The sequence below is a fragment of the Monomorium pharaonis genome, chromosome 2 (genome assembly GCF_013373865.1).
Source record: "Monomorium pharaonis isolate MP-MQ-018 chromosome 2, ASM1337386v2, whole genome shotgun sequence".
NCBI classification, from domain to species: Eukaryota; Metazoa; Arthropoda; class Insecta; order Hymenoptera; family Formicidae; genus Monomorium; species Monomorium pharaonis.
This window is the reverse complement of record NC_050468.1, coordinates 4,793,287-4,820,669: the sequence shown is the minus strand read 5'-3', so window position 1 is coordinate 4,820,669 and position 27,383 is coordinate 4,793,287. Positions and strand designations below refer to the sequence as shown.

Sequence of the window (27,383 nt, the reverse complement as noted above, 5' to 3'; positions counted from 1 at the left end):
ATCAAAAATTCTTATAAATTATTTGAAAGGAAAGAGAATGTAAAAAATTTAAAAATTAAAATAAAATTATTTTGTAAATATGAGTATTAATGTTATACATTTATGCTAATGGATAAAATTACTAAAAAGAAATCGTTACGTCAAGTCATGATGTCTTTATTAATTCTTTTTTAATTATGTATCCGTTTTTAATTATTTTTGTAATAGAATTTTTCTTAAATAAATTTATTCCTATAGCTTTTGTTAATCTACATGTATAAAATGTATTTGATTTTTTTTACATGAAATGTTTAATATAAGAGTAATTTTAAACGCAAACATTCCATATATTCAGGTTTTTTATTATTTATTACTTGGTAGATATACAATATTGTTAGAATTTATAAATTTGTAAAAGATTGGACAGTAAAATAGTCCGCCTGTTATAAATTGTGTATTTCTTGATAGATAAAAGTTGAGCAATTAATTTATTTAATAATAGTATCATAAATAGCATTACTTTTTATGTCTTTAAGTCATGTCTTTTTATGTACTTAAGTCATATTTTTTTATATTAATGCGTAACTATGTATGTATGTATAATTTTTTTCGATGAAGTTGTGATTTAATATACTTTGGATTGATCATAAATTTGTTATTACTCTCTCGAGTTCTCCACCATTAAGTTTGCTAAAGAGAGTTGTTAAACACTTCGAAATAACATTCTGACATTTTGTTATTTTTCTCCTATAAGATAAAATAATTCTAATTAATATTAAAGTTAAACTGTTAAATTGTTTATAGTTTATAGGTAATACTCACTTGACAAAGCTATTTGTTACGGTTATGTTGTTTATCATTTACTGCTGTCACTTGCGAGCTGTCATTACATTACATTTAATTTACATTTAACTTACGCAACACGAAGTAAGCGCAGCGAGAGAACCAATCGGCATCACGGAAAAGAGGCAACAATACTTTCGAGACTTTCGAGTATCGATGACCATCTCCTTTTTTAGATAGGATAATAATGACACTGCATGATAAACGAATCACGTAAAAAAGTCCAGTAATAAAACAACGAAACAAAAGAGCATATATCTCATACACCTAAAAGCTTAATTTCGCAAACTTTTTTGTAGAAAATAGAAAAAACTGTTTTTATTTCATCGTAAAGGTCATAATTTATCTATTTAATATTTAAATTTTATTCTAAAAATATTATATAAAATGTCGCTGTTTTTATAAATTCTTTTTTAAAACGCGTGACTATTATATTGAAGTCTGACCGACTTAATCAATTAATTAGCAATTTTACGCACTTCTTCTAGAAACGCTAAAAACTAACACTGATAACCAGTCTGACATAGGATTTTTTAAAAATATATTTAACTTTTTTCTTCACAATCAAAAAACGAGCTTTATGTTGAAAAACTGCTATATTGACTTTGACTAGTTATCATTGTGCACATATAGTATAATGTTTCGAAAAACGTTAAGCATTCGATCTGTGTTTCAACTTTATAAAGTTTGCATTCTGATGAGTCTCCTGTGAAAACAACAGTGGCATGATAAGCTTATTACTTTATATCATTATAATTTTCTTTATCAAGTAAAATTTAAATATCAAATATAGAAATAGAAAAATATTTTCTTTACAGTGGAATAAACACGACTTCTCCATCTCTTTCCATTTTTTCACAAAAAAATTCACAAAGTTAGATCTCGTTTTTTGACCCGTCTAAATATGCTTTCAATCTCTGTTAAATTCAAAAAAGATCAAGGTAAAATAAAGATTTAACGAAGCAAATAAAACCCGAGCGAGCTGTCGGCGTTTAAACGACAAATGTTTCTCGGGATTTTCTCGACGTAGAACAAATATTCACATCTCATTCGCGGAGTTTGTTTGTCATTAGCATAAATAGTCGGGGTGCGTAAACTACCAAGTGTTTTCCAAGTGTTTTCTTGATAATTTTCCCTAATTTAGCAGAGCGGGTGCTCAAGGCTCGTATTTCCGCGTCGCCGCTCGCTCTCGAGTGTCGTTTAAACTTTAATTTCGACTCTCCTCCATTCGGCCGATGAATTACTCTCGTCGTAAACGAGGTCGAACGACGACACGTGGTGCGCGCGGGTGAAAATGCTCGTAGAACATTTTCGGCAATTTACAGTTCGACTGCAGCGCAAATTACGCCGTCATCGCGGAAATTGGAACAACAATAAATAAACGAACAAACGAATGTTGAAACGCATCTTCGCAGCTGATGCTGTTCTTACAAGCACTCTTCTTTTATTTTCTTCTTTCATCTCTCTTTTTCTCTTTATCTCTTCCAACAGCTGCAGTGCGGGAAGCTCGCATGAATATTCATTTAATTAAAACTGAATGACCGAGCCGCCGTTATTATAACCCGGTGTGTATACGCTTATATGTATGCGCTTTTGCGCACTCCGAAGTCAACGCCACATTACGTAGCGTAACATGCAACCGCCTAGTTAATAATGCTCCAATAGATTTACCGTCTTCGCGTCGCTCGCGGTCCCTCGGGTACGGCCCCGTTTCCAAGACTCGCGTCCAACAATGGTTTACGGTTCTCTCGGCGAGAGAAAAGCGCCGGGGTATTAAAATTGGCATTCATCGGCGAGATCGCCGTCGAAAAGCGCGAGTACGCGGCGCGTGACCTTCTCCGTTCCATACTTTAATACCAACAAAAAAAAATGGAGCGGATTTACGCTAAACGCGCAAAAAGGATAACGATTGGGCGCTTTCGCCGCTGGGTGGCGCGAACTTTGCATACTTCGTGCCCGAGCTAACACCTCGCGTATTTACATTTATAATTTTTTGCCTATCAGCGCACTCGGAACAGCGATCAAAATGCAAATGCGTTGTCGACTGCGGCTCTTTTTCACGGCCCGGTGGAAGAAAGAAAACGGGTTACACAGAAATCATCCGGCCAGCTGCACTAGAGACGCGATGCTCGCAAATCTAACGTGGTTAACCCGATAGTTGTCGATGACACTAATTTATAAGAAATACTTTTTAAATTTTATATTGATTAGACGTTTCTTAAAAATTTTTGTATGCTGAAAATAGTCAACATGACGCACTGAAAAACAAATTTTCTAGAAGTAAATATACTAAGGAGCAAAATTAACGCAACAAAAATTTTTACCAAAATTTCACTCAACTTCAAATAATCGTAACTTCGCGAAAACTTATCGTATTGGAAAGTTCTTTTTTTTTCATTTTAAAGCTTGAAGTCTCTACTTTAAAGAGCATTTGTCAGATTTTAATCCTCTCCTTTTTCCTTTTCGGTATCTCTGCAAAATGAGTGGGTTTCAGTTGCCTACATTTCCAGTTGCCCTACAGCTTTGTTGCCTACAGCAGTGTGTGCACACAAATTTTGCAAAGGTACCCGATTGCCTACATCTTCGTTTGCACACACGAAAATAATTAAGGTTCAAAAGTACGATTGCACACATGATATTATTTCGCTCATACACATTGCACAAATGACATTATTGCACACATAAGCTAAAGAAATATTATTAACACATTGCACACATGATGTCATTGCGCTCATACACTCTGGAGGCACGATTCCAATAACTTGGGCACCTTGATTTGACGATGATTTCTGATATGTTTTATGCTAAACAAAAAATTGTATAAATCTTATAAGGCTAACTGCTTTAGTTTTCGAGATATACCATATTAAAAATAAAAATAAAAGTGAATTAAAAATAAAAAGAAAAGTAGGTAGACCTCGCTTTGCATGAAAAGTCGCAAACCCATGTGCAACAATACAAAGCGTGGACACACACACGGGATGCGGGTGCAAGGGGGGCTTTGCTCTCCCCCCCCTCTCGCACCCACCCCGTCGGGGTGCCCTGGAAAGTCGCAAACCCATGTGGTATAGTATAAGCGTGGACGTCGTTTCAACCAGACTACTGCTTTAGTTAATGTTACGATAAATTTATAGAATTTGATTGATGATGTCTATTATACACTGTGCGCATCTGGAATTCACTCCTTTGTTCTTGTTAGAATGTATGAGCGCAATAATGTTATGTGTGCAATGTGTTAATATTGTTTCTTTAGCTTATGTGTGCAACAATGTCATACGTGGAATGTCTATGTGCGCAATAATGTCATGTGCAATGTGTATAAATGTATTAATATCATGTGTGCAATGTGCATGTACGAAATAATGTCATGTGTGCGATGTGTCTGCGCGCAATATTGTCGTGTGTGCAATGTGTATGGGCGCAATAATGTCATATGTGCAATCCTACTCTGGCACCTTATTTTTGTGTGTGCAAACGAAGCTGTAGGCAATCGAGCAGCTCTGCTAAATTTGTGTGCAAACGAAGCTGTAGGCAAGTGGGACCCCCCATACAGAACATGTCTGAAAATGAGATTCTGCCTCTAACTAACAAACGTTACACTTGTCTTTAGCGCTTTGTCGAATACTCTGTGTGTTTGTTGCTCGTTTTAATTTTAATATTGTGTTTTAATATCTGGGATCAACATATATAAGTTTATAGTTTTTTACAATACGAATATCAGTTTATGTTATTCATAACACGTATTCCATCGTTTTTGATCTTTTGGATTTATCAACAAGACTTATTGACTATCTATTCTTTTCTTTTAATATGAAAACCGACTTGCGGAAAAATTTTATTATTTTTTATTTTATTACTCATTTAATTTTATTATTTATTGGTTCACGTTTTTATTTGTTATGACACATTTTGATACGATATACGTTACTTTATGGTTGTTCAATGGTCATCATTTTTTAACTGTTTAATTATAGTTTCGTTAATATATTCATATATTAATATTTTCATAAATATTTTATATATTTTATATATTTTATATAATTTGTATAATACACAAATATACACATTATAATCATAAATTATGCATATATTTAGAGAAATTGATCATGATAAAGTACACTGTGCATAACCGCAAACTACAAATGATATATACAAGTACTTGTAAGTTTCATAAGCAGAAAATTGCTATCTTAGCAAATTTAAATTTTTTATAACAAAAAACTGAAAAGTAAGATATCGAAATTAAAAAATACATTTTACAAGAAATAAATAATATATTTATGACTTTTGATTAGAATTTCAAGATAATGTTAACATTGTTCACAAAAAAATTGCAAATATCGCAAGTCATTTTTTGCATATTGAATCTCAATTTTCAGCATCCAAAAATCTATAAAAAGTATCTTGTCTAGTTCAAAATAATTTTTGTCCGCAAGCTAGTATAATGGTGATAACGCGCGTAGTCATTGAAGCGCGAATAATGCGTTTCCCCCGATCGCGCGTTTAATCGCGCGGAGTTGAACGGACGCGCGGAATTCGAACCCATTGCGCAATTTCTTGATCGTGAAATGCCATTCTGCCGCTGATACGAGATAATGAGAAACCGCGCGGCACGCGAGGTGCGCGTTATAAATCGTTTCGCCAGCACGAAAGCGATAGGAGAGCTGAAAAGCTCGACGAAGCGAGGTCGTTCTTAGCATTGCCCGTGGAAATTATCAAGAATTCAACTCGGAAAGGCTATATATCAATCTAACGATGCCACAGTCCATTAATACAAGTATACCGAGGTTCATAATTTATGTTAAATTATAACGTCGTAATATTTTCTAATTAAAAATACTTAAAATAGCAAAATAATTATAAAGTTAATGAGCAAATAAATTTTGTATTTTACTTGTAAATTAAGTTCATATGAAATAGTAAAGAAATATATATTTTTTTATATAGGAACGTATCTTTTTTACAATTTTATCTTTTGCATAGACAAATTTTTAATTTGGAATTAACGAGGTAACACCACAGAGGTGTTTCTTCAGAAAAAATTGCCGGGGACTTTTCAAAACATTCCTACAGCTGGTGTTTGCGTTCAATTTTAATCACGTACGATATATCACGTACACGTTCACAATGCGAATAACGTAAACCCTCTTGTTTGCGATACTCTCGTCACGCGCACCTCGCGGTAGATATACGCTTTTATCGCGATAGAAATGCGGGTGCGACACATGTTCGTAATTAACCGCGCTTCTTATCACCAGCGATATTTCGGAATGTCGCAATGACTGATTCTTATCCGAATGATAAGTGACGACGATTGAAATAAATTGAAACGTGGTAACGCGTTATATCCGTGTTCAACGCTTCTGCCTGAGACCTTATCGTCGTCGAGATTACAATTGATTCGTTTGGTCACCGTTCGATCTAAAATAGTCAGGCTTTATCCGCAGAATATTTGGTAAACTTTACAATCGAGACATAACGTGGCGGCACTATCGTGCTATCGCGTCGCTATCGTGGGTTGAAACGATTCTCCGTTCTGACTCATTGGCATCGTTGGCATCGCCGTCGGTGAGAGGCCGCGACGCAAGTTATGCATATTGTACACACCCGTGGCCGTTTATTTATGTATGCACGCAGGAACGTGCGCGCGTAGAATACGCAAACCATTGCGCGAAGGCACCCGGGTTAAACGTCGGCGTACAGGATGAGACATTACGCGCCGCATATCCTTCCCTCTCCCCCTCGGGTGCAATTTATATTTGACGTCATATAAACGTGAAACGCGGTTGCCTTCGCGGTTGTTTATGGATTGGCAAAAGTGGAACTGGCGAGACACGCACTATTACATATGCGTAGGAAAAAGTATAGTCGCACGCAAATAAATTGTCCCGTTGTTGAATCGTTTCCGCGCGCGTACGATTGAAGGTTCCGGTTTAAAATGCAGTCGCTCGAGTATTGTTAAACAGGCGGACAATCGAGTCCATGTGTTTCCACAAGATTACTATTCTACGCGTTTTATAATTATTGCTGTAGCCGACGTAACGCGACACGTACAGAGCGATATTCGGAGAAAACCTGATATAAAATTGCCATTGTACGTAAAACACGAGAATGTCACTTGTGTTTCGATGTTAAATTCACCGTAACGTACAGTAGTAATAATGAATCAATTAAAGTGCGTGTTTTCACAACAATTGAGCTAATTACATTTTGGTTACTTAATGTTGCAATTGAGCTAATTACATCTTGTAAAAATAAATAAATAAAATCTAAAATTAAAAGCTCATATTCTTAATTCACTTTTATCGATAATATTTATTTCTGAGATTCTATATAGTATGTACAATATAAACGATATGCATATACATAAAAGAACATCTATTAATAAAAATGAATTAAAAATACACGCCGATGTGATTAACTTTAGAATTCATTTTCTCTGTTCACAAAATATAGGAGAAGGTTGCTGAATACATACCTTTTCAAAATTTTATAGTTTTACTTAATATGAGCAACGTTAAGTAACCAAAATGTAAAGTAAGGAATTAATAATATAGACAAACAATTAACGATTTATTTTGCGTATGTAATATGTGTATGCTTATATGTAATTTAAATAACTGATAACAATATAATTATGCAATTTTATACTAAGTTTTTATGTATTTCTAAGGGTTCATTGTAAAATATTTTACATTTACATATAAATTTACAATTGTAAAGATTACATCGATATTTTTATCATCAAATTTCCTAAATTGTACCATTACAAGGATTCCTATATTGTACCGGTATGATTTAGAAACGCACGCTTACATATTCATACGCTCTCATTTTTAGGCTACGTGACATAATCAATATTATACCATTTTTTATTTTATATAACAAAGCTTAAGCCTACTGGCAAGAAAACCGTCGAAATTTTCGTCGTCAAGTCGCGCTAAATTTTTAAATACTTGAACCTTTCGTTTAATAAATTATAAATAAAATAAACATTAGTTAATGATTTCTTTTATTAATCTTATATTTTTATTTATTTTTATTCATAAATTCAATACTTTCAAGAAAGATACGATTTAGACGACTTTTTTCCTAAATCGTACCTTTTGCAGCATGTTACAGAAAAGTGGATAAAACAATTAGTTATTAGTGAAAAGTTCTGTATAATAATAAGTGTCTTAAATATCAAGCTACAATTTGTATCGCAAATAATATTAAGTACAAAAATATAACCCAAAAAAATTTATAAAATGGTACGTATTTGGCAATTCTCCTCTAGGTTGGTCTGTTGTTGCAACAAACTCTTTGATTATCGAGTAATAGAACGCAAAACACGCACTGGAAGAAAATCAACTCTTGATGCTCCGATGATTATGAACTTCGCTGCAAGGTATTGTACTTATCATTCATTTATGTCTTTTTTGCGCTTTAAATAATTAAGCGATCTCCACAACGGGACAATGGGAATAGCAGCAAAAGTAAACGTAATATCGATTGTTTAACTGCATTTCGTTTCGATTGCATCGCGCAGCCTTCTCGAACGCACGCGAGTCCGCACGCGTGAGGCGATATGAGGTGAGAGTGTCGACCTTGCACTGGCCTCGGCCGAAAGAAGAGAGAGAGAGAGAAAGAGAGAGAGAGAGAGAAAAGGAAAAGAACAAGAAAGAAGGAAAAAGAGTAGCGCGTGCGGTCTCTCCGCGCGAGATCTTGCGGTCCACGAGAATCCTGTTACACCGGTATTTCCATGCTGCACCGAAGCACGCTCGCGTCTCGCGTTTCGATCCTCTTTTGTCCGCGTCTTACTTTATTATGACCATTTGCTCTGTGATGTGCACGATGCCAACGAATAAGAAGTGACTATTTATCCGATAGACTTATCGCGTTACATCCAAATAAGAGATACCAAATTATTGATGCAAGCCAAAATCACGTCTTTCTAAAGTTCTTTACTTCCCGTCACTTTACTTCCTTACGAGATTAGTTCTCGTAGCTTTTTTGACTCCCTAATTTAGAAGTCGACGAATAACAGAATACTTTATCGCGTGAACCCCAATGCTCTCGACGGAGCTTTTGAGTGCTAGGTGCGAGAGAATTAATTTGTACAAAATTGCTCGTCATCTCTCCACATCTCTCTTTCTCTGTCTCTCTCTCTCTCTCGAATGTTTCTTCTAACCGCAAACCAATCGACTTTTTTTTGTAATCCCCATCTCGAAACATTCGATCGACCGGACTGAAACGCGACACTTCGACCACTTTCTAGCGTAGCGACGTAGCTCGGATTTCAGACGTGGCTCGAGTTAAGAGAGCTGACTCGTCTGGACTTTGCGGATGAAGCTGGTTTCGCGATGGTCAAATCCTACCTGTCGCGGTTCTTCTCGTGTCGTGCATTCTTCTCACGAGACAGTACGTATTTGCGTCGGTCTCGAAGTTTTATTTGCGGTTCATTTATATGAGACTCCAGGATTTTTTTCAAGGGCCGTACAGTGTGCTATTTAGCTTGAACAAAAGTACTTCTAGTTATATGCAAAGTTATATGCAAATGTTCTGCAAATATAATCCTTTACAATTATCTACGTGATATATAGTATTTTTAAATAGAACTATACAATGTTATTTAAAATACATGAATATATCAGCGGCGGAAAAATGTGTATCAGTGGCCACAATTTAAATGTGATTTTCGGGCGATGCAAGAGACAACTTCAACACTCCCGAATCATTTATACGCTGGTACGTACGCGGGCAAATATTTTTCACGTGGATAACATTGCAACGTCATAGTGAGAATTTTTAGTAGCCAGAAAGACACGTGTATTTATCACGCATCAGTGGAATATGCATGAACGAGTAACGCTATATTCACGGCACCCGTCAAACGTTCCGCAAATAGATTATCACGTATTCTAGGTAATATTCCTTATTGTATAATAAAACCTACCAGTTTTCCTCGGCGGATCAACTTATAATTGAGTTAAAAAAATCGATCTGTCAGTGTACCAGACGACAGATACACTGATCGATAGCTGATCGCGGACAGACTATGATGTATCGTAACGATAAATCCTGGAAAATACCAAGAAACGTTAGACTAATTAATGAGAAAATTAATTTCCCGTGCTTACGCGGAATATATCGTGCTAAAGGAAATAGCAGGTTCTTATCCTCATAACGATAAGTATCGGAAAAACGGCGAGAATGTCGGATTAATCTCAATCAGGAAATTAATTTTCAATTCTATCGCAGGATTTATTATGAAAAATCCAATTTCCTCGATGTAATATTGAATCAAGGACACTTGTAATTTCCGACACTCTAGCACATATATTTGTAGGAACTAAGGATTTGGTATTCCACGGCGTGCTTTTCTAAACATTCATGACGCGTAATTCTTCCCGCTTCTTTCTCTCTTTCTCTGCCTAGTTCCGTTTTTTTTTTTTCATCGTTGCTAATCGATTTAGCGGCTAAATTAAGCCGTGTTATGAAACGCCAAGTAAAATTAAAACGCGTTAGCTTTATTTCCAATAAGCTCTCGAGACCTTCGTATTTTCCATCATTAAGGATTCCCAACAAACTCGGCAAACTTTCGGTATTAAAATACTTGGATATCCGGATCATATCAAATGGAATATCGAATCTTTTAATCTCAAGAATCCCCTCGATTCTTATAAAACACCTTTAGATCTTCGAAAGTTTTCGACGCTGAACTTTTAACATCGGTTGCAGTATCGTAAATCCGTACCAGAGATGCATTCGTGCATTCGTGAAATATCTATGTTCGTCCTCACATGTTCTACTACACAATTGACTATAAATTCCAGGCGCGGTACAAGCAGATATACACGGTAAATCGCTCTTCAATTCATCCCTTATAGCCATGGCGATATCCGTAACAGGGGATTGCAGTTGCCGTCGCGGCGATCTGGAATCCATTCTCCAAATCGTACTACAGGGATGCTCTTGAGAGGCCACTGACTCGCCGAAGAGATTACGAGGGGTGTGCGCGCCTCTAGCTACTATCAGACGAAAGTTCCGTTTACTCGAACCTCGGGGGAGAAGATACTCGCGCGACCACCACGTCGGACGCCACGATCGGAATTTATATCGATCATAGACTCATTATATAAATTTCAGTACGTATTAAATTACGTTTATTTAATACAAAATATCATGTTACTTTCGTGTTAAAAAGCGTATCGGATAAGATATTAAAAATAAAATACCATTAAGACAAATTATAATAAAAATACACATTTAAATTAATAATTAATTGAATGCGTGCATGGTTGATTGTAAAGCAAAATAATTAATCTTTAATCTAAAACTTAATGCCGTTTAAATTTGAATATCGAAAATTTCGCAATATTACATGCGCAATAAAGTAGTTATTAGATCTTAATATTAAATTTCTTCTCAATGTAAAAGTCAATTTTATCAATAAGTAAATCAGTTCTTTGACATATAATTTTAATTAGTTCTTGGTTTCTCTACTATATTAAAAATTATTTGTAATCTTTAAATATTTTAAGTACATGTTTACAAAACAGATTAAATAATATTTTCAAAATTTAACGTTAAATAAGATAGTTTCATGTTACACAACTAGGTTCGAATTTATATTTTAATAATATTCTTGAAATTCTTTAAGAAACATTATTCTATTTCATATGTTTAAGGAAAATAAATTATACTAATAAAAATTTCATATCTATTACTACAAAAAAATGAGATATATTTTTTCTTATATTTAAAAAACTTTTTTTTTTTTAAGGAACCCTTGCATTTTTACCATATATCATATACGGATATACAGTCTCTTATGTGGGATATGTGCACAAATAATTTATAAATAATGTTTATAAATAAACTATAAAATAAGAAGTAAAATTACATGTGTTTTTATGTAATATAAGGAAAATACAGTTACTCATTTATGGCGTTTTTCACGTATAAATAACAATTTTGTAGACTTTTATTTAAAAAAAGAATATTTAATTAATGTAATTATTGCAGAATTTTGAAAGAAATCGTGTATCGCTCTCCTCTGATTTTAAATCCATTAATATTTCAATTTGACAAAAATTGATTCATGTTCTTCAAATGACTATATCAAATAAGGATGAATAAACTAAAAATTAGATATTAATACATATATGACATATACTGAATATAAAATCAACTTTCAGAATTTATTTGTTAAACTGTATTGTATGATCTGGATTCAACTGGATTATTTTCAGAACAAAAATACAACTATAGACGGTATATTTCTCTTGATTTACACAGCGGCATAAACTCGTAAATGCAAATCGATATCTCGCCACCCTTTTCTGCCCTTTCAAGCAATTTTAGAATTGTGCGGGAAAGTATTCCCCGAATAGCGGCTTTCTGGGCCGGTTCCAAGGAAACTCTCTACAAACTCCGAAGTTGGCGTTTGTACACTACATCTCGCTACCGGAATGCACCCGATTTCTTCCTCCTTTTATGCGTTCGATAAAGTACCGCGTAACTACCAACCGGCAGCGGAGAGATAACGATCCGAAGCGGAATAGTTCCCATCGTTCGCGCGGCGCTAAAATGCAGCTTATTCAACTCGCAGTTCACACTCGTAAAGAGAAAAGAAAAACGGGTGACCTGTTTTACAGACGTATTCTCCATCTCTCTATGTCCCTTATCTATCAACACTTCTGGACCCACTCACGTCTGTGCCCGTCGAACGATTTCTTCATCGAATTATTCGGGTATCATCTCCCTCTTTTCAAGAGATCTTTTTAGAGCACCGAAGGACGTCTCCTTCAGGAGAAAAGCCTTCGGGAATCTTTAACTCACCGAGGGTGTGGTACTCCTGTGGGTCGCCGATACGGGATGCGGCAGGGATGTGTTCTTAGTATTGGCCGGACCTCCGTTGCAGGGCCTCTGGCCGCAATCTCGTCGAGAGGGCGGCGGAGGTGGCGGCAGCGACAAGGGCCGACCGCCGCTCCTGACCAGATGCTGCGGCGCAGCCTGGAACTGGGTCCAGGACTGACGCGGCGGCAGATACCCCGCCGTCACGTAGCTGCCCGATATGAACTGCGCCGAGCCGTTCAGATGCGGCGGCGTCATTACCGCCGTTTGCTGCGCCGTTTGTCCGCCGTTTCGCATCTTTCGCACGCCGCTGGGGGTCCTCGTCCTTGATTCGCGCCTCTGCTGCGGGTGACACCGATGCCGAGATTGTTTGAGAAAGGATGGCTACGTCAACGCGCCGCACGTCCAATCGCAGTGGTCCTTGACACAGCGCGCGTACCTCTCATCTCGTCGAAATGCGCGCACATTTGCGTCTCTCGTCACTGAATATTTTCCGGTGAGAAAACGCACGTTTCTCGGACGCTTTTACGAAAGAGATGTGTTCTTCGACGTTTAAAGAGAAAACTTATTTGATTTATCTGTAATATGATAAGAGGATTTTATAGACACATTCTGAGAAATCGCTCAGAATAACACGAGAACATTTATTTTGGTCTCTAATCCGGTGAAAATTAAATTTCACGGAAACACGTTTAGTGGATCTGCATTTGGCATCTCAATTCGCCAATGGATCTTTCTTCGAGAAGAAGATATTGAAACGTTAGTGCATCTACAGACGTATAATACAACGTAAAATCGTTCATACTATAATTGACAGACGTTCACAGGCGAAACTGCAATTCCCGTTAACCCTTGTCTTTCGTTTTTTTTTTTTTTCTTTATATCTTCTATCGCCATCCTATCGTCCTTCGTTATATAGTGCTAAGTTACCGGGGCAGAACAAAGTACCGGTAAAGGACGTGACTGTATCAGCAAAAAGTTTCAAGGAGGGTTCGACAAAGACGTAGCGGTGCAAAAAGGGCAACCGAGCCAAAAGAGAGAGAGAGAGAGAGAGAGAAAGAGGGAGGAAAAGAAAATCGAGCAGTCGTCCTCGTCGTTCTGCGGCTTTTTCCATGAGTGAAGCTCCGGAACACGGGCCGCTCTCGAGAGCCTCTCCGTGAACGAAATCGATTTCACGGACGTTTTCGAGAGTTTCGAGCAACACGGTCGATGTTAACGGAACAGAAGTTTACCGTCCTCCTCGATTTTTAGCGCTGACGGTGCAAGAACATTTCGTTCGATTGCAAAAAAAAAATAAATAAATAAGTAAACGCGGCAGATGTAAAGTTTTCGTATCTCTGCATAGGCTCTAGCGCGAAATCACGTCGTAAATTGCATCCAACTAACATCACCGCAACTTAACTTGGATTATATGGAGCTCAAGATATGTCGCAATCGAATTAATCGACGTCACGAAAAAGTGTTACAAGTTCAGTGCCAAATACGCAAGGGACATTTGCTCTCGTGAAAAATAGAAATCGCAATAATCTAGGTCAATCTAGAGGAGGGGGGGGGGAGAAAGGGGTGAGTAAGCTAAGACTGACTGGGTGCAGGCGCGATCAGATTAAATTTCGGCTTTGCAATGCGAGCTCCGCGCGGCACGTGGCTGGGAATATCGATTGGCGCGACGAAGGAATTCTCCGTTGCAATAAGAATAAATTATACGAACTAGCTTTGACATCTCTACTTCTCGAGTAGAAAAGGCGAGGAATGATAAAAATGAAAGCGAGTCTGGTCCCTCGGAAATCCTTGTAAAGAGTATCATACTCCTAAATCTTTAATCGCATCTTTAAATCTCGTATTTCTCTCTTTCGCTCGAAAGTCATTATTCATATTCACATTGGCGATCGCTTCGTAATACCGTCGTACCAGCAACAGGAAACAAGAGAAAAAAAAAAGAAAAAAGGGAGAGGGGAGAGAGAGAGAGAGGGAGAGAGAAAAAGAGAGCGCGATCGTGTCGAGGATCGGCATCGATAAAGGGAATAAATGGATCGTTTTGCCTGATATATCGATCGCGAGGAGAGAAAACAGACGGCTATCGTGACTTGTTTCTCGCAATCACATTCGACAGCGCGATTCGACGCGCTCGAGTAATTTTCAGGGTGGCAGCTTCCGCCGGGAAGTCCGCGTGCGCCATCACCCTAGAAGATCGGGTTCGCTGCACTATCGATATCTGGTGCCGCTCGCATTAAATCGCCGTAGTTGGACGGTGATTAACTCGCGGCCAACGCAGACGCTCTCGAACAAGCGGAAGCCGGGACCGACCGACGGCACGGCCTTTCCGCTTTATAACCGCGGGAATGTCTAGAAATTCGCTCCGCGCTCTTCATTCACTCTTTTTCACGCTTTTTTAATCACGCTTATGACACGCGCAACACACATCCGCGGCAACCGGGGGTTTCACAACAAATCTTACATAAATGCATCGCGCATATTCGCGTCTTGTCATTATTATTATTAAACGCTTGTCCGCGCTTATCTCGACGACTAGCAAGTTTGAACCAATGTCACAAATATAAAAACTTACAAGGAAACATTACGAGATGTCTTCGAGCTTTGGAAGTATTTGACAGTGAATTAAAGAACGTATTATAATTAATTGTAAAAATTGTATTCTGAACGAAAAAACCAGTATTAATGCCAAAAAATATTTTAAATAGGTCGTTTCTTATCATTTAATATCGTGTCGATCGTGTCGATTATAATTGATAACAAATCTGAATAATAGTGAGATTTCATACTGTATTATTATCTTGAACATACTTTTCAATTTTCCAATTAAACAATTTTCTAATTATAAATTACTGTGCAGTTGTTTCTTTTCAAATTAAAAAAAAAAAAACAATTTTCACTCATACGTTTTAAAACATAGAGAGTTATTAAACTGTACAATCAACGGATATCAAATCGTAAAAAAGAGTTTTATTCAAACAAAATTTTTTGCGCTACAGTAATAACAATTTATTTTATTAACAGTTCCTTAGAATACAATTTTTTGTTTTTATACTAATTAAAATTTACTTTTTAATTTGCAATTAAAAACTTTTCCGAAGCTGGTACCGGTTTTTCGTCACAAAATATTCTCATCTAAATTTTCATAAGAGGTTGTTTCAGTTTATACAAAGTTAGAAGTGTCCTTAAACAAACTCGAAAACTGAACGTACATCCGTAACATCGCGCGCAGCACGAATTTGTGTGGATTGACGCCGCCGTATGACGCGCCGGTTGCAATTTGAAACAAAACGCAAAACAGCCCGGCCGTTTTGCGAAGAATGAATCGGTTGACACGCGATAGCATATTGTTTTTCCAAGTAGACTCTCGTTTTCGGTCACCATCCTTTTCGGAAACCTGGCCTTTGTACTCGCTGCGCTCGCGGCCAGTGAAAACGTGGGAATTATACGTGCGCCATGTAGAAAGGAAGGATGCATTACGTAGCGCGGGGAAGCGGACGTAATTGGACCATTCGCGTCGCGCCATTATTTCTCTCCCAGATCAAACGTTGATGGATATTCTCCCCCGGAATTATCGCACTTGCACGCTGACGCTAAGACGCTAAGACGCCTTTGTGTTCGCACTCGCACGAGTAGATCGTACCAGGTAAGTCTATAAAAACAGCCGACTCACGATGAGTCAAATTGAAAAGTTTCGCCGTATTAATTACGCCGACGTGATTAATTGTATCGAATTGTAGTGCGGGAAGTGTTCGGGGATTCGTCGAATCATCCTTCCTCGATGAATCCTCGGGGCGAAACATTCGACGGCCCGCGCAATTTACCCTTCCCTTTGAGAAAAATCGTGGAAATCGAGAAAGTAAAGGACGCGTGAATGATGGACTCGGGAGACAGGAGTCTTGAACGGCTCGGCGTAACGCGATACTAACGCGCGCGCTATACGACTATACGACGTCCGGGAGGTCAGTCACCGTTAGACGATAACCGAGCGACGTCGGAGGCGCGACGATTTTTCGAAATGCACACGCACGCACACATTGCCTAGGTTGTCCGTTATCCCGGAATAATTGGGACTCTCGGCTACCTGCACGTGCGCGAACGACGACGACGACGACGACGAACACAACGAGCGACGCACTTTCCTAACGTGCGAGAGGAGGCGAGCGAGTCGTTCCCCGCTTGGCATTCGTTACGCCGCGCCGTTGTCGTTAATTGTTAATCGTGGCGCGTAGGCGGATTCGAAAGCGTGCTTTATTAGGGTTGGACCGTACGCCGTGGGATCGTCAACTCTGCACCATCTTCATCTATGGCGTGCGTCGCCGACGCGCCGCGCCGGAAAAGGGATCGCGTCGCGAAGAAGGTCTGTGCGTTTTCGCATGGTCTTGCTGCATCAGACACAATCAGACGATTGACACAATGGCAGGCGGCTCGAAGCTTTACGTCGTTAACTTTTCTAACGCGTACAAAAGTGTGACGTCAACTTTCTCCAATCAACTTCTTATTAAATCTATTGTAATTAACATTTAATGATTCTAAATCGTTTCATTAATAGATTTGGAAAGTGCAATACTGTCTTTTACTTCCTCTAATTCAACGCGGGTTAAATAGAAACTGTTTCTGTAAAAAGTAATTTTAAATAAATTTTGCACCAATAAAATTAAAAAAATGTTCATCAATTTAGTTTTAGTACTTAAAAAACATCAAATATTAAAAAAATAAAGTGGAAAAAAGGAAAGCGGAGGTTTTTATGGTGTTTTTAACATATATGTGATTTAAGGACGTCTGGTTATGTAACTAGTTAAAAATTATCGAAATTTAAAAACTGCGGACTTTTCAGAAGTTTATTGTTTTCTTTTCTATCTAATTAAAAACTATTTTACTGTAAATATCTTGAAAATACTTGAATTTTGGTTTTAAAATCAGCAAAGAGCGAGAATAGTTTGGTTTACAATGACTTATGCAGCGTAAATGACCTCCGTCAAGTTAGCACCTCCATCACAAAAATAGGAATAACATATATACCATAATTAAGTGCTAATTAAGTGCTAATTTAGTCCTAATTTTAGTATTCAATCCATTTAGCAGGAATTTACATTTGAAAATGGAAGTGATAGTTTCACGTTAAGTTAGCACCTCTAATTCAAAATATCAACAAAAATAAAAAAATTGTAAACTACAAAATTAAGTGCTTTTTATGTACCTCTAGATGCAATAAACAGAATTGAATTAGCTGTTATGCATTTGATATGAAGATAAACAAGCAAAAACCGTCCATATACAATATACGCATAAGAGTAAAGTACCCTTTTAAGTGTTTCATTTAATTTCAATTAATAGATCATTAAATTTTATTAAATTGTTATTATTGAATTAAATTGTTAGAGTTTTATTTTATAGTATATGTAAACAATTCGTGATTTAATTCGAAATGCTATACTTCTCATCAAATTTACAAATAAGTATGCGACTTTATTTAAGAATCGAAAACAAAGAAAAGTTAGCCAACTTCTAAAATTACGCTCAAATTTTATATAAGATATTCGAACGTAATAATATAACATTCTATGAAATTATATTTTTGGTGATGTTTTGAGATGTCTCATCCTTAATTTAATAATACATTTCGAAAACGAACAAAGTAAGAAATGCAGATTACAGTTAGAGCAAGTACAAATACACAGTAGGAGGGGACAAGTGTATTCCTGATTCGTGCGTTGAACGGAGCGAAAGTCAGTGACCGATATTTCTTTTACGACTTTTAATATACGCGGCACACGCGCAAGTGTAATATTATCTCTCGTCCGTTTAGGATTTTGCTGACTTTGCATGCGCGTTTTTCCACGCTGGAAATCTAGTTCGACGAGGAGAAAAGTCGGACGTAGAAGCACCAGGAAATGTAACGAACTTTTAGCGCTCGCGGCATCGGTAATGATGCTCTGCAACGCGAAAATAATAATTACAGTAATTACATTCAAGACGATACGTGGTAAAGAATGTAACACTTCAGCAGCTTCGAGGAAATATAATTCCCTGCGAAAAGAGGATGCGCTCTGTTGCATTTTATTATCTATCGTAGCAAAAGAAAAATGGATATCGCTCTTCGTGCTGATTTCATGATTTATTTGTTGTTTTCGCGAAACCCTTCGATCTACGACGAGATGATTGCGACATTATCGAAGAATGTTCGATCGCAACTGTGAAGCTTCAGTGAGCCGTGTTTTCTTTCCGAATTCTACGTATCACGCAACGGCGATCCAAATTGGAATGCAACCGAACGAGACTGCAGTTCGCTCGTCAATTTATTCCCGTGGCGTCCTCGCGTTCGTAGGGAAAGCGGAGTTTTTCCGTTTGCGATTCGAAGAGAGTCGAGAGCTGAACAACGGCCGCATGTTACTGAAAACCGAGCGAGCGCGCATGAGAAAGAAACGTTAATTCTAATCGCGGCTGTAACGCTCTTACGAGCGAAGGCGCGACTGGATACCGTTATGCCAGAGCTACCTGATGTAAAAGTTACGCAAACAGATATCGCCCGCGGTATCGAGAGCTTCTGTAGATCCGATGCTACTAGAGCAGGACACACGATCCCGATGAACGACAGGCCGGGAATCCCCGGGTACGTTCAATTCGCGTGGGAGCTGCCCGAGCGGGAGAGATGTCACGGTAAGATGTCCGCTTTTACCGCTGCTTTAGAAAGGTAGCTCGGCACGCGACCTGCCGTTGCGTATACGTTAAGCGAATTCTTACATACTGAAATCTGGGTATCAAGAACGACACAAACGAATCACGCGAAAGTACCGTAAGTTTAAAATGTAAAAATTTCGAGACTTGTCCAGTATGTATTATACGTAACGTACAGAGGATACGTAAGATAATGTAACCTGGAAAATACACATATTTGTTTTAACAGTAAGTCTCGGTCCATCAATTAATTTCATTTCTTTAACATAGATTAGATTCTTGTTGAAACAGAATAATAAAATATTTGAATAATTATTTATATTATACAATTCTTCTAGCGGAACATCTTTCAATTGCTCGAAAGATGTTGGAGGGGAAAACCCGCTTTTCATTTTGCTCTTTAAAACTGTTTAGAATGATTCAAATCAGAAATGACTGCATTGGCTAGAAAAGATGTTTTAGAGAACAAAAGATAATTTTAGAAGAGAGAGAAAGAAAGAAAAAAGCTAGAAAATTTCTACTTTCAACATTTATGCACTTATAAATAATTTAAAGATAATTCGCACAGAAAAAGAATATTCTTATAATATTTATATTTTCAAAATGATTAAATATAAAAAACAAAATTATATAGCGCGTTAATTAGATATAAGTTACTTAAATAAAATTTTGCATGATTTTGTCAAGAAAAATTTGTGAGTTAAGAAAAAATATTGGATAAAAAATAACAGTATCTTCAAATCAAGAATTTTTTAACATTGTTATATTATTATAAAAATAATCATGTTGTATTTTTTTATATAAATGTTATAAAAATATTAAAATAAAAATTGAATATTTTATTAAATTTTGAAATTATTAAACTTTTGAATAAAAAAGATTAAATTATGTACGAGCAAGATTATCATTGTTTCATTTAAAAGCAAGAATATAATTCTTTGTTTATACACAAAACGGTGATTATTAAATAAAACATTTATTAGTTTAATTTATTACTAATCGATACGATTTTTTTGATTTGCTAAAAGAATATATATTTTATTAATACAATGCAACGTTTACTTTCTGAGAAATAAGAGAGAGAGAGAGATATAGAGTATCGTTGTGAGAAGCCTATGCCAGTATTGACAACCTTCTCTATTATTATTGTATTGTACATATTATTATTCCTTTCTAAAAATCCAAGTAAAATAATATCTTTAGTTACAACAATTTCCTCTATAAAATTACATTGGTAACTTTTTGAAAAATTTTATAACTTCATTTCAATAAGAATAGACTCTATGTTTAAAGTAAATGGTAGTTTAATTTTTTATCAATAAAATAAATAGTATTTTCCAGATGTTCATGTTATTTTGTCCATCCCTCTATACATGTATGAAATCGAAGCATCAGATTGGGATAGATAAAACAGTCGTTTTCTGCAGCACTCAGTTTCGCTTGCGGCTTTTCCGCAATCTAAATTGCAACCCTATCGCGAAATCAATATTCCGATACGCACCGCCGCGCCAGAAAAATTCGCGAGAGACGTCTAATTTATATAACACCTTGGTCGTGTATTCTTCGATCGCTTTTCTCTTTCCGGTCGGGGGCCAGTGAAAGTGAGCGAGCCGGCGCAGATAATCGGCCGTCCCGTGCGACGGATACGCGATAACGCGATCGCCTCGACGAAAACTCGTTTCTCCTTGTTTCCGATGAAAACGTCACCGTTGCGATTTCGCAGACGGCGTCACAACGGATATTTTGTTTTTGATTACACGCGCGCAGGGTATAAGAAAGGTGCAACTGTACGTATTACGATATTATATTTTTAGAGAAACTTGCATGTAAAAGTTTCCGCGCAACTGGCGCAACGGACGCCTTATAAAAATGAAATGGTACGTGGTGTACGTGCAAGTCTCAGGCGATTACTCGCAATTAACGGGTGACAGGTGGTCGATCGATTTTTAATACGGGAAAGGCATTACGCAAAACGTCGAAGTGGCAACGTCCGACATATGCGACCGATCGCCGCTAAAGTCCACCGTTTGATTTTTTTGCGACGCCTAAAAACTCGTTTCGGCAGAATAAATTAGGAGAAAAGACGAAAATTCACTCCGCCCACATCGTCACGTTTAGGAAAAATTTTCAGCGAGCGAGTGCAACTGCGTTTTAATTGGAAACGCGGATCTGTCAGGTGGAACCTGTTTCTCTAATTCCCGAGAGATAGCGAGCGGATCGATTAAACGTTTCGTTCGCGAGAACACGAGACAGTTTGGTTTCTTACAGAAATTTACGCACGAAACAGTCCTTCGCAGCGGCGTCTTCGCGGTGATGAAGCAGACGTCGCGCGACTAGAGATTTATTTAACCGTTAAAGTCGAAGACAATGGGCACATCGAAGATTCGATTTCTCGAATTTGTTGCCGTCGTGGCCAAGATGCGATTAAGAATATTCGCCATTATTGGTAATTAGCTGGAACAAAGCGGGGACAACACTGTCGAATGTTTTCCAACTAATTGACGACGAGAAAACGCTTTTCCGTCGTAAAGCGAGCGTGCAATTAAGTAATGGCTACTTTCACTCATTTCCACTCGGGGCGACCCTCGAGATTCGCTTCCTTTGTACCGAGAACTCTCGCGAACGGATTGCAACGCGACAGCTGCGGCCGCGTTGTCGGCCACTGCTGCTGCTGCTGCTGCTTGTGCACTTCTCACGTTTTTACGACGCAAGACAAAGGACGCCGTCCTCCCGCGACTTCTCCTCTCATGGAGAAGAATCGTGCGGTATTTGTAGGAATCAAGCGCCATGAAGGAAATGTGAAAATTTCGCGAAAAATGAGAAATTTAATAAAACGCGAGGAAACCTACGTTTGAACGGAAACTCGAAGGGGAAAAAGAAATCCAAGCGGCATACTTGGAGGAGCTTTTCCACGCTTAAGACGAGGCGAGCAATTACTTGCAACAAATGGCGAATAAATTTCTCAGAGACACCGGGGACACTTTCGCAAGGCTACGAATTCGGGTAATTTTCGCGAGGATTTTCGCCGGGGTAGTTTACTCCGAGATGTCTGGCGACGTCGCGGGCTCCTCTCGCGGATTATCCTCGACAACGGAATCGCGAAGAGAACCGTGTACCCACCTCCCGAGAAGGGATAATTATTTCGAGCAGCCCCCCCCCCCCCTCTCTCTCTCTCTCTTTCTCTCCTTAGCCCTCAACACGGACGAGGCGAATCGGTCGTTTTATGCTCTACATAGCTCAGCCATCGCACAGAGGGAATTAACCTACCGTGCCCGAAAACACACTACCTTACTTAGCCGCACGAACGTCCTGGTTGACGGTTAAATCGCACACGCGCCTCACAAGATTTCGTTAAGAACTGAGACTAAAAAGGAGACTAAAGAGGAGACGACACCACACTCCTGAATTTGCCCTCATTTTTCTATGTGACTTCGTCATTTCTTCGCTTTCGTCATTTTAATCCTTAATTATCGTTCTGCTTTACTTCGCACGAAGCAAACAGAAATTTGCCGGTCGCGAATGTTTTTCGCGCGAATGCCCGCGCGTATGGGCGGAAAACAAATGATCGTCGGCCTCGTAGGAGTCATCATAAGATATATACTAGCCGAAGTGATAACGGAAAATTAATGTTCGTGATATTTCAAATAAGCGTCCACTCGACCGTATCTGTTTAATCATACGAGACACAAATGAAATCACACCGGAGCTGTTTTCTTGAATTACTTATCATGCGGTATAAACACGGCGTAGCAACAACCAGTCACTCCCAGTTTAATACTTGGTAGCTTCGTGCATATTTCTCCACTCAATTCTCCTCAACAATGAAGGGAAAACTCTAAAATCCTATACGCTAAATATTTCAATACTGCACAATATTATTGATTAGGAGGCTATCAATTTGTTTGGAATTGTTTAGAAAAATGTATAACATTACTGATCGTCCAGGGACCGCTTAACGTCAAGAGGTTCCAAAGTTTCTTAAGTGATCCCTAGACGATGATATTGTACAATAATTATCCACACAACAAAAAAAACATTTTATATTTGTATTAAAGTTTTTCTGTGCAAAAAGTTGTCTAAAATTCCTAACTTAATTTCAGTTGTGTGTTAATTTAACATATCATTGCTACTTAGGCTTTTATAATGTTAAATTAACATTAATTATTTTTAAAAGTTAAAATAATATAATTTAGATGTAAATTCATAATTTTTTTATATATTTTGTGTGTTAAAGTAAACAGAGAAATTGTGTTACTTTATATACTCTTTATAACAATTGTCATGTGTTAAATGGATACATTTCTAATACATTATGTCAATTTAACATTTTAATTTCATCAAATTATGAATAACTTTTAAATATTAAAATAATATTTTATTTCAGTTAGTTTTACATTTAATATATATTTTCATACATATCCTAATTTAACATAAACTTTGATTCCTGACACTTTGATTCCTTCTAAGTATTAAATTCTTGCTATTATTGCGTTACTTTTTAACATATTTTTTAAATATTAAATTGACACAAAAATTTGAGTGAATAAGTAGGAACATATGTAAAATGTGCTGAATTTAATACAAAATTTTTTAAAGAGTAGGCAATTTAAAACTCAATGTATCCTCCAGATGATACTAATAATATTGTGAAGTGATATTAATCGTCCACGGGCCGCTTTAAAAGTGTCCTGAATAGTATCCATTTAAAATCGATTAAAATACGAGTAGAATTTTTTTGAGCCAGGAAATTAACATCGCGATGACGCGGTTTATTACGAATTAATAACTTGACTTCGATTCGAGTGGATTCGAGTCTCGTGAACGAATCAACGGACACATCACCAGACACGTGTCGCATTACGCGAAATCGAACTGGCAATAAATTGCCGCGAATCGTCCAGGGTGTTATCGTTTCCCCGTAGGATAATCGAACGCAGAGTTTCGCACGAACAAATGTATCGTGTCCCCCGATAGTGTGCGCTATAGATTTCCGACAGACACGACGCTCGCACATACATACGCACGCCCGTATCGCCGCCGGTGTGATACGCGTTTATCAACAACCGGATATTCATTCTCGTTTTTCAACGCTTCCTCTCCTGTATTGCGTTTTCGCGCGATACCAGCCGGCGTTCGCCATTCCAGGAATCGATCGCGATCATCGAGCGCCGCCGTTTCGCGGTTCCGTCGACGCGCGATTGCAACGACGAGAATACGTTTCCCCTCCCCGTAGTATTTTGCAATTATTTCAGCACCATTGAGTAACACAAATTTACGTCGCAGCGACTGCAAGCTATTACAGTCGCCAATCGTTTAATAATTCCTGCGTTAAAAATATTTTTCCTGCTTTTAAATCCAGTTTGAAAGACGCACTAACCGATCCACTAAACGTGTAAGACGTAGTATTACTGCACTATCATTTCTACTGTAATCGTCTTTTAAGGTAACGGTCTCGAGATAAATTTTTAAGCCCGTTGGATCAACGACCGATAAGATCTGTCGCTCCTCCTCGCGTCTCTCCCCCCTCACCGTGCCCGCGTAGTTTATATCTAAGTCGCGCAAATATTTGACAAACAATCACAGGCAATTACCGATCGTTGCACACCGCCCACACTAATCGATCACTGATATCCGGGGGCCACTGACCGCGTCTACGATATACTTTTCACCAGATCACTGACACGCGCGTGCAAATCATCACATTTCTCTCCGCGGCGGAGTTCCGTCGCGAATGCGGAGACCACGGCCGCCGGTTGTCAGTTATTGTCCGTGGTTGCCTTCGAACTGACACGCGAGTCGCAGCCGCACGAAGAAAGGCGCGGGAGAGACTGGCTCACCGTGGGACACCATAGGCGATCGGAGTAGGGGCACCAGAGTGGGCACACCGCGAGGAGAAAGAAAATACCACCCGGTTGACGTGACGGTGTGGTCCGTACAGACATTCAGCGTGGTAGCGATACTCCTCGATATTTCAATTCCGCGAGACAACAAAATTATGGCTAAGAATCTCAATTGCGTACAAAGAATTCTGAACAGCAATTTAACCGAGGAATATAAAATGTTAAGCTTATGGCGTATATGATATGTTATTTATATCGTTTTGTTCTACTTTCTACTTTAAAAACAATACACGGCGGACTAAGGGAGAGAAAACAATTTCAATTACGGACAACAGGTGGTTCGGAGTAACGAGAAGTAAAGTTGACGTGAAGGCAATTGCTCATACCGATCTCTAATACCGATATTAAAATAATTAAATTCTTTACCGTTTTAAAATGTTCGTTAGCATCACAGTTTTATTAAATCGCTGGTCAATTTAATTTGCGATATTGCGTGCACCGGCTTCAGTTTTGAACAGATCGACAAGCAATTGACGTACACTTCGATTGAATTGGAAATTGTAAAATACTCGCATAAAAATATTATTGGATTCTTCTTCGCTATTCTTTGTATTATTCATACATTATCGGTTTTAATTTCATTGATTTAGAATAATCACTTTTCTTCGTATATATTTAATAATTCATTGATTTTAATTGTTATTTGTGTGCCATTATCAAAATGATAGTTGGTCATACGCATGCGGGACATATATTCTCGAAAGATAATTATAAAAACCAATTTTATCTCAGAGAGTAACAGAATCTGCTGATTTGATAAGTATGGTTATCGATTATCAGCGACGGCGGAGTAATATAAATATTAATTAATTCGCCGACTTTCTCCCTGGCGCGGGCACGCATTATTTTTCATTGTTCCTCGCAATCGTAATACGCGGCTTGTTACCGGCATCATATCGTAGCGGTAATTATTACGTGTGATGTATGTACATGGATCGCGGAAAGAAAGCGACCGGTGAAATTACAGGACGACGTGCGTATACACACACTCCCCGACGTATTTTAGGCAGTAGCAAAGGCAATAATGTGTGTGGCCATTCTCGCGACGATGCGTAGGGATAAACTGCGAAAATTTAAATACGCGAGGAGAGACATTGTGACGCAGAAAGATCGCGAAATTTTGCAATTCACGCGAACAAAATTAATTAATTATGTGCTTTGAAATGCGACACTTATAGTGCGCGTAATGATGCGAATCTATACACTTTCCCTTAATTTACGCGGCCTACCCCTTCACTTTCTATCCTTCGCCAACAGCTCAAACACGATGGTGTAACACCATTTAATAATCGGAGTAACGTGGAGCAAGCATTTCTCATTTATGTGTAATTACGGCAAATTTAACGTAATTACGTACTTTCGACGCGGCAGTCCTTATCAAAAGAAAATTTAATTCCCGACATTAATACATAGTAAAATGAAGAGGTCCAATAAACTACAGATACTATTAATCGCTTATGCAGATCTTTTCCTTTATGTTTTATAGAGTTGTTATAATTTAAGGCTCATCACGTAATAAAAGCTCTCTTACAGAAAATATATAAATTATAATAATCGATTATAATACAAAGAGAGATTGTACATTTTCGCTATGTTCGAACAATAATAATTGTATTATCGTAAATTCTCTTTGCAATAAGAACGCAAAGGCTCCTATTATGAAAACGCTTATTGGAAAATCAGTTAATTTATCAGACTAACTTTAAGGATGTATCATAATAATTATTTTCAAAATAGTAAAAAAAATTACAAGAACATATTACACATTGTTTTATATTGCATGTAAAAATAATATTACAAATTTTTGTAGTAATTTTTTACTCGGATCAAAATTATTTTAATTTTTAAAAGTAGAAATGCGCTCTGATAGAAATGTATTAAGAAATAATCTTCAAACAAAAATCTTAACTTTTTATGCAAGTAGATTAAATATTCAAGATAATTTATGCAAGGTTTTATTGCAATGTAAAGATTAGTTGTTCTACAAATAAACAAAATTTATTTATTAATTTATTTACAAAACAACAAAATAAAATTTTGGAGAAATTATTCTAAATACTTATATACACTTACTCGAAAAAAAAGCGGTACACCTAAAATTTGTCAAAAAATCACTAAACTTCCAATGACGATAACTACGCGAGTAATAAA

General features: G+C 37.5%; 1 protein-coding gene and 1 long non-coding RNA gene across 5 annotated transcripts in view; both read right to left on the bottom strand.

The window, feature by feature from the left end:
- LOC105840137 (serine/threonine-protein kinase 26) overlaps positions 1 to 27,383 on the bottom strand; it is a 140,195-nt gene that overhangs the window by 37,889 nt on the left and 74,923 nt on the right. Inside the window, exons 1-2 of one of the 4 annotated variants that reach the window (XM_012686933.3) lie at positions 24,924 to 27,281; positions 12,649 to 13,241 (exon numbers count right to left, since the gene is read on the bottom strand). The exons of 2 other annotated variants lie outside the window; for them this stretch is intronic. In XM_012686933.3, the coding sequence (XP_012542387.2) occupies positions 12,649 to 12,960 (312 nt within the window). In that variant the 5' untranslated portion in view covers positions 12,961 to 13,241; positions 24,924 to 27,281. Of the gene's footprint in view, positions 1 to 12,648; positions 19,909 to 24,923; positions 27,282 to 27,383 lie in introns of those variants that run through there. One more of the 4 variants, XM_028194554.2, reaches the window with a different exon arrangement.
- LOC118644512 lies at positions 321 to 5,707 on the bottom strand. Its single transcript, XR_004962286.1, has 2 exons — positions 802 to 5,707; positions 321 to 726 (listed from the first exon to the last, which is right to left on the bottom strand). It is a non-coding gene; the product is annotated as an uncharacterized LOC118644512 (long non-coding RNA).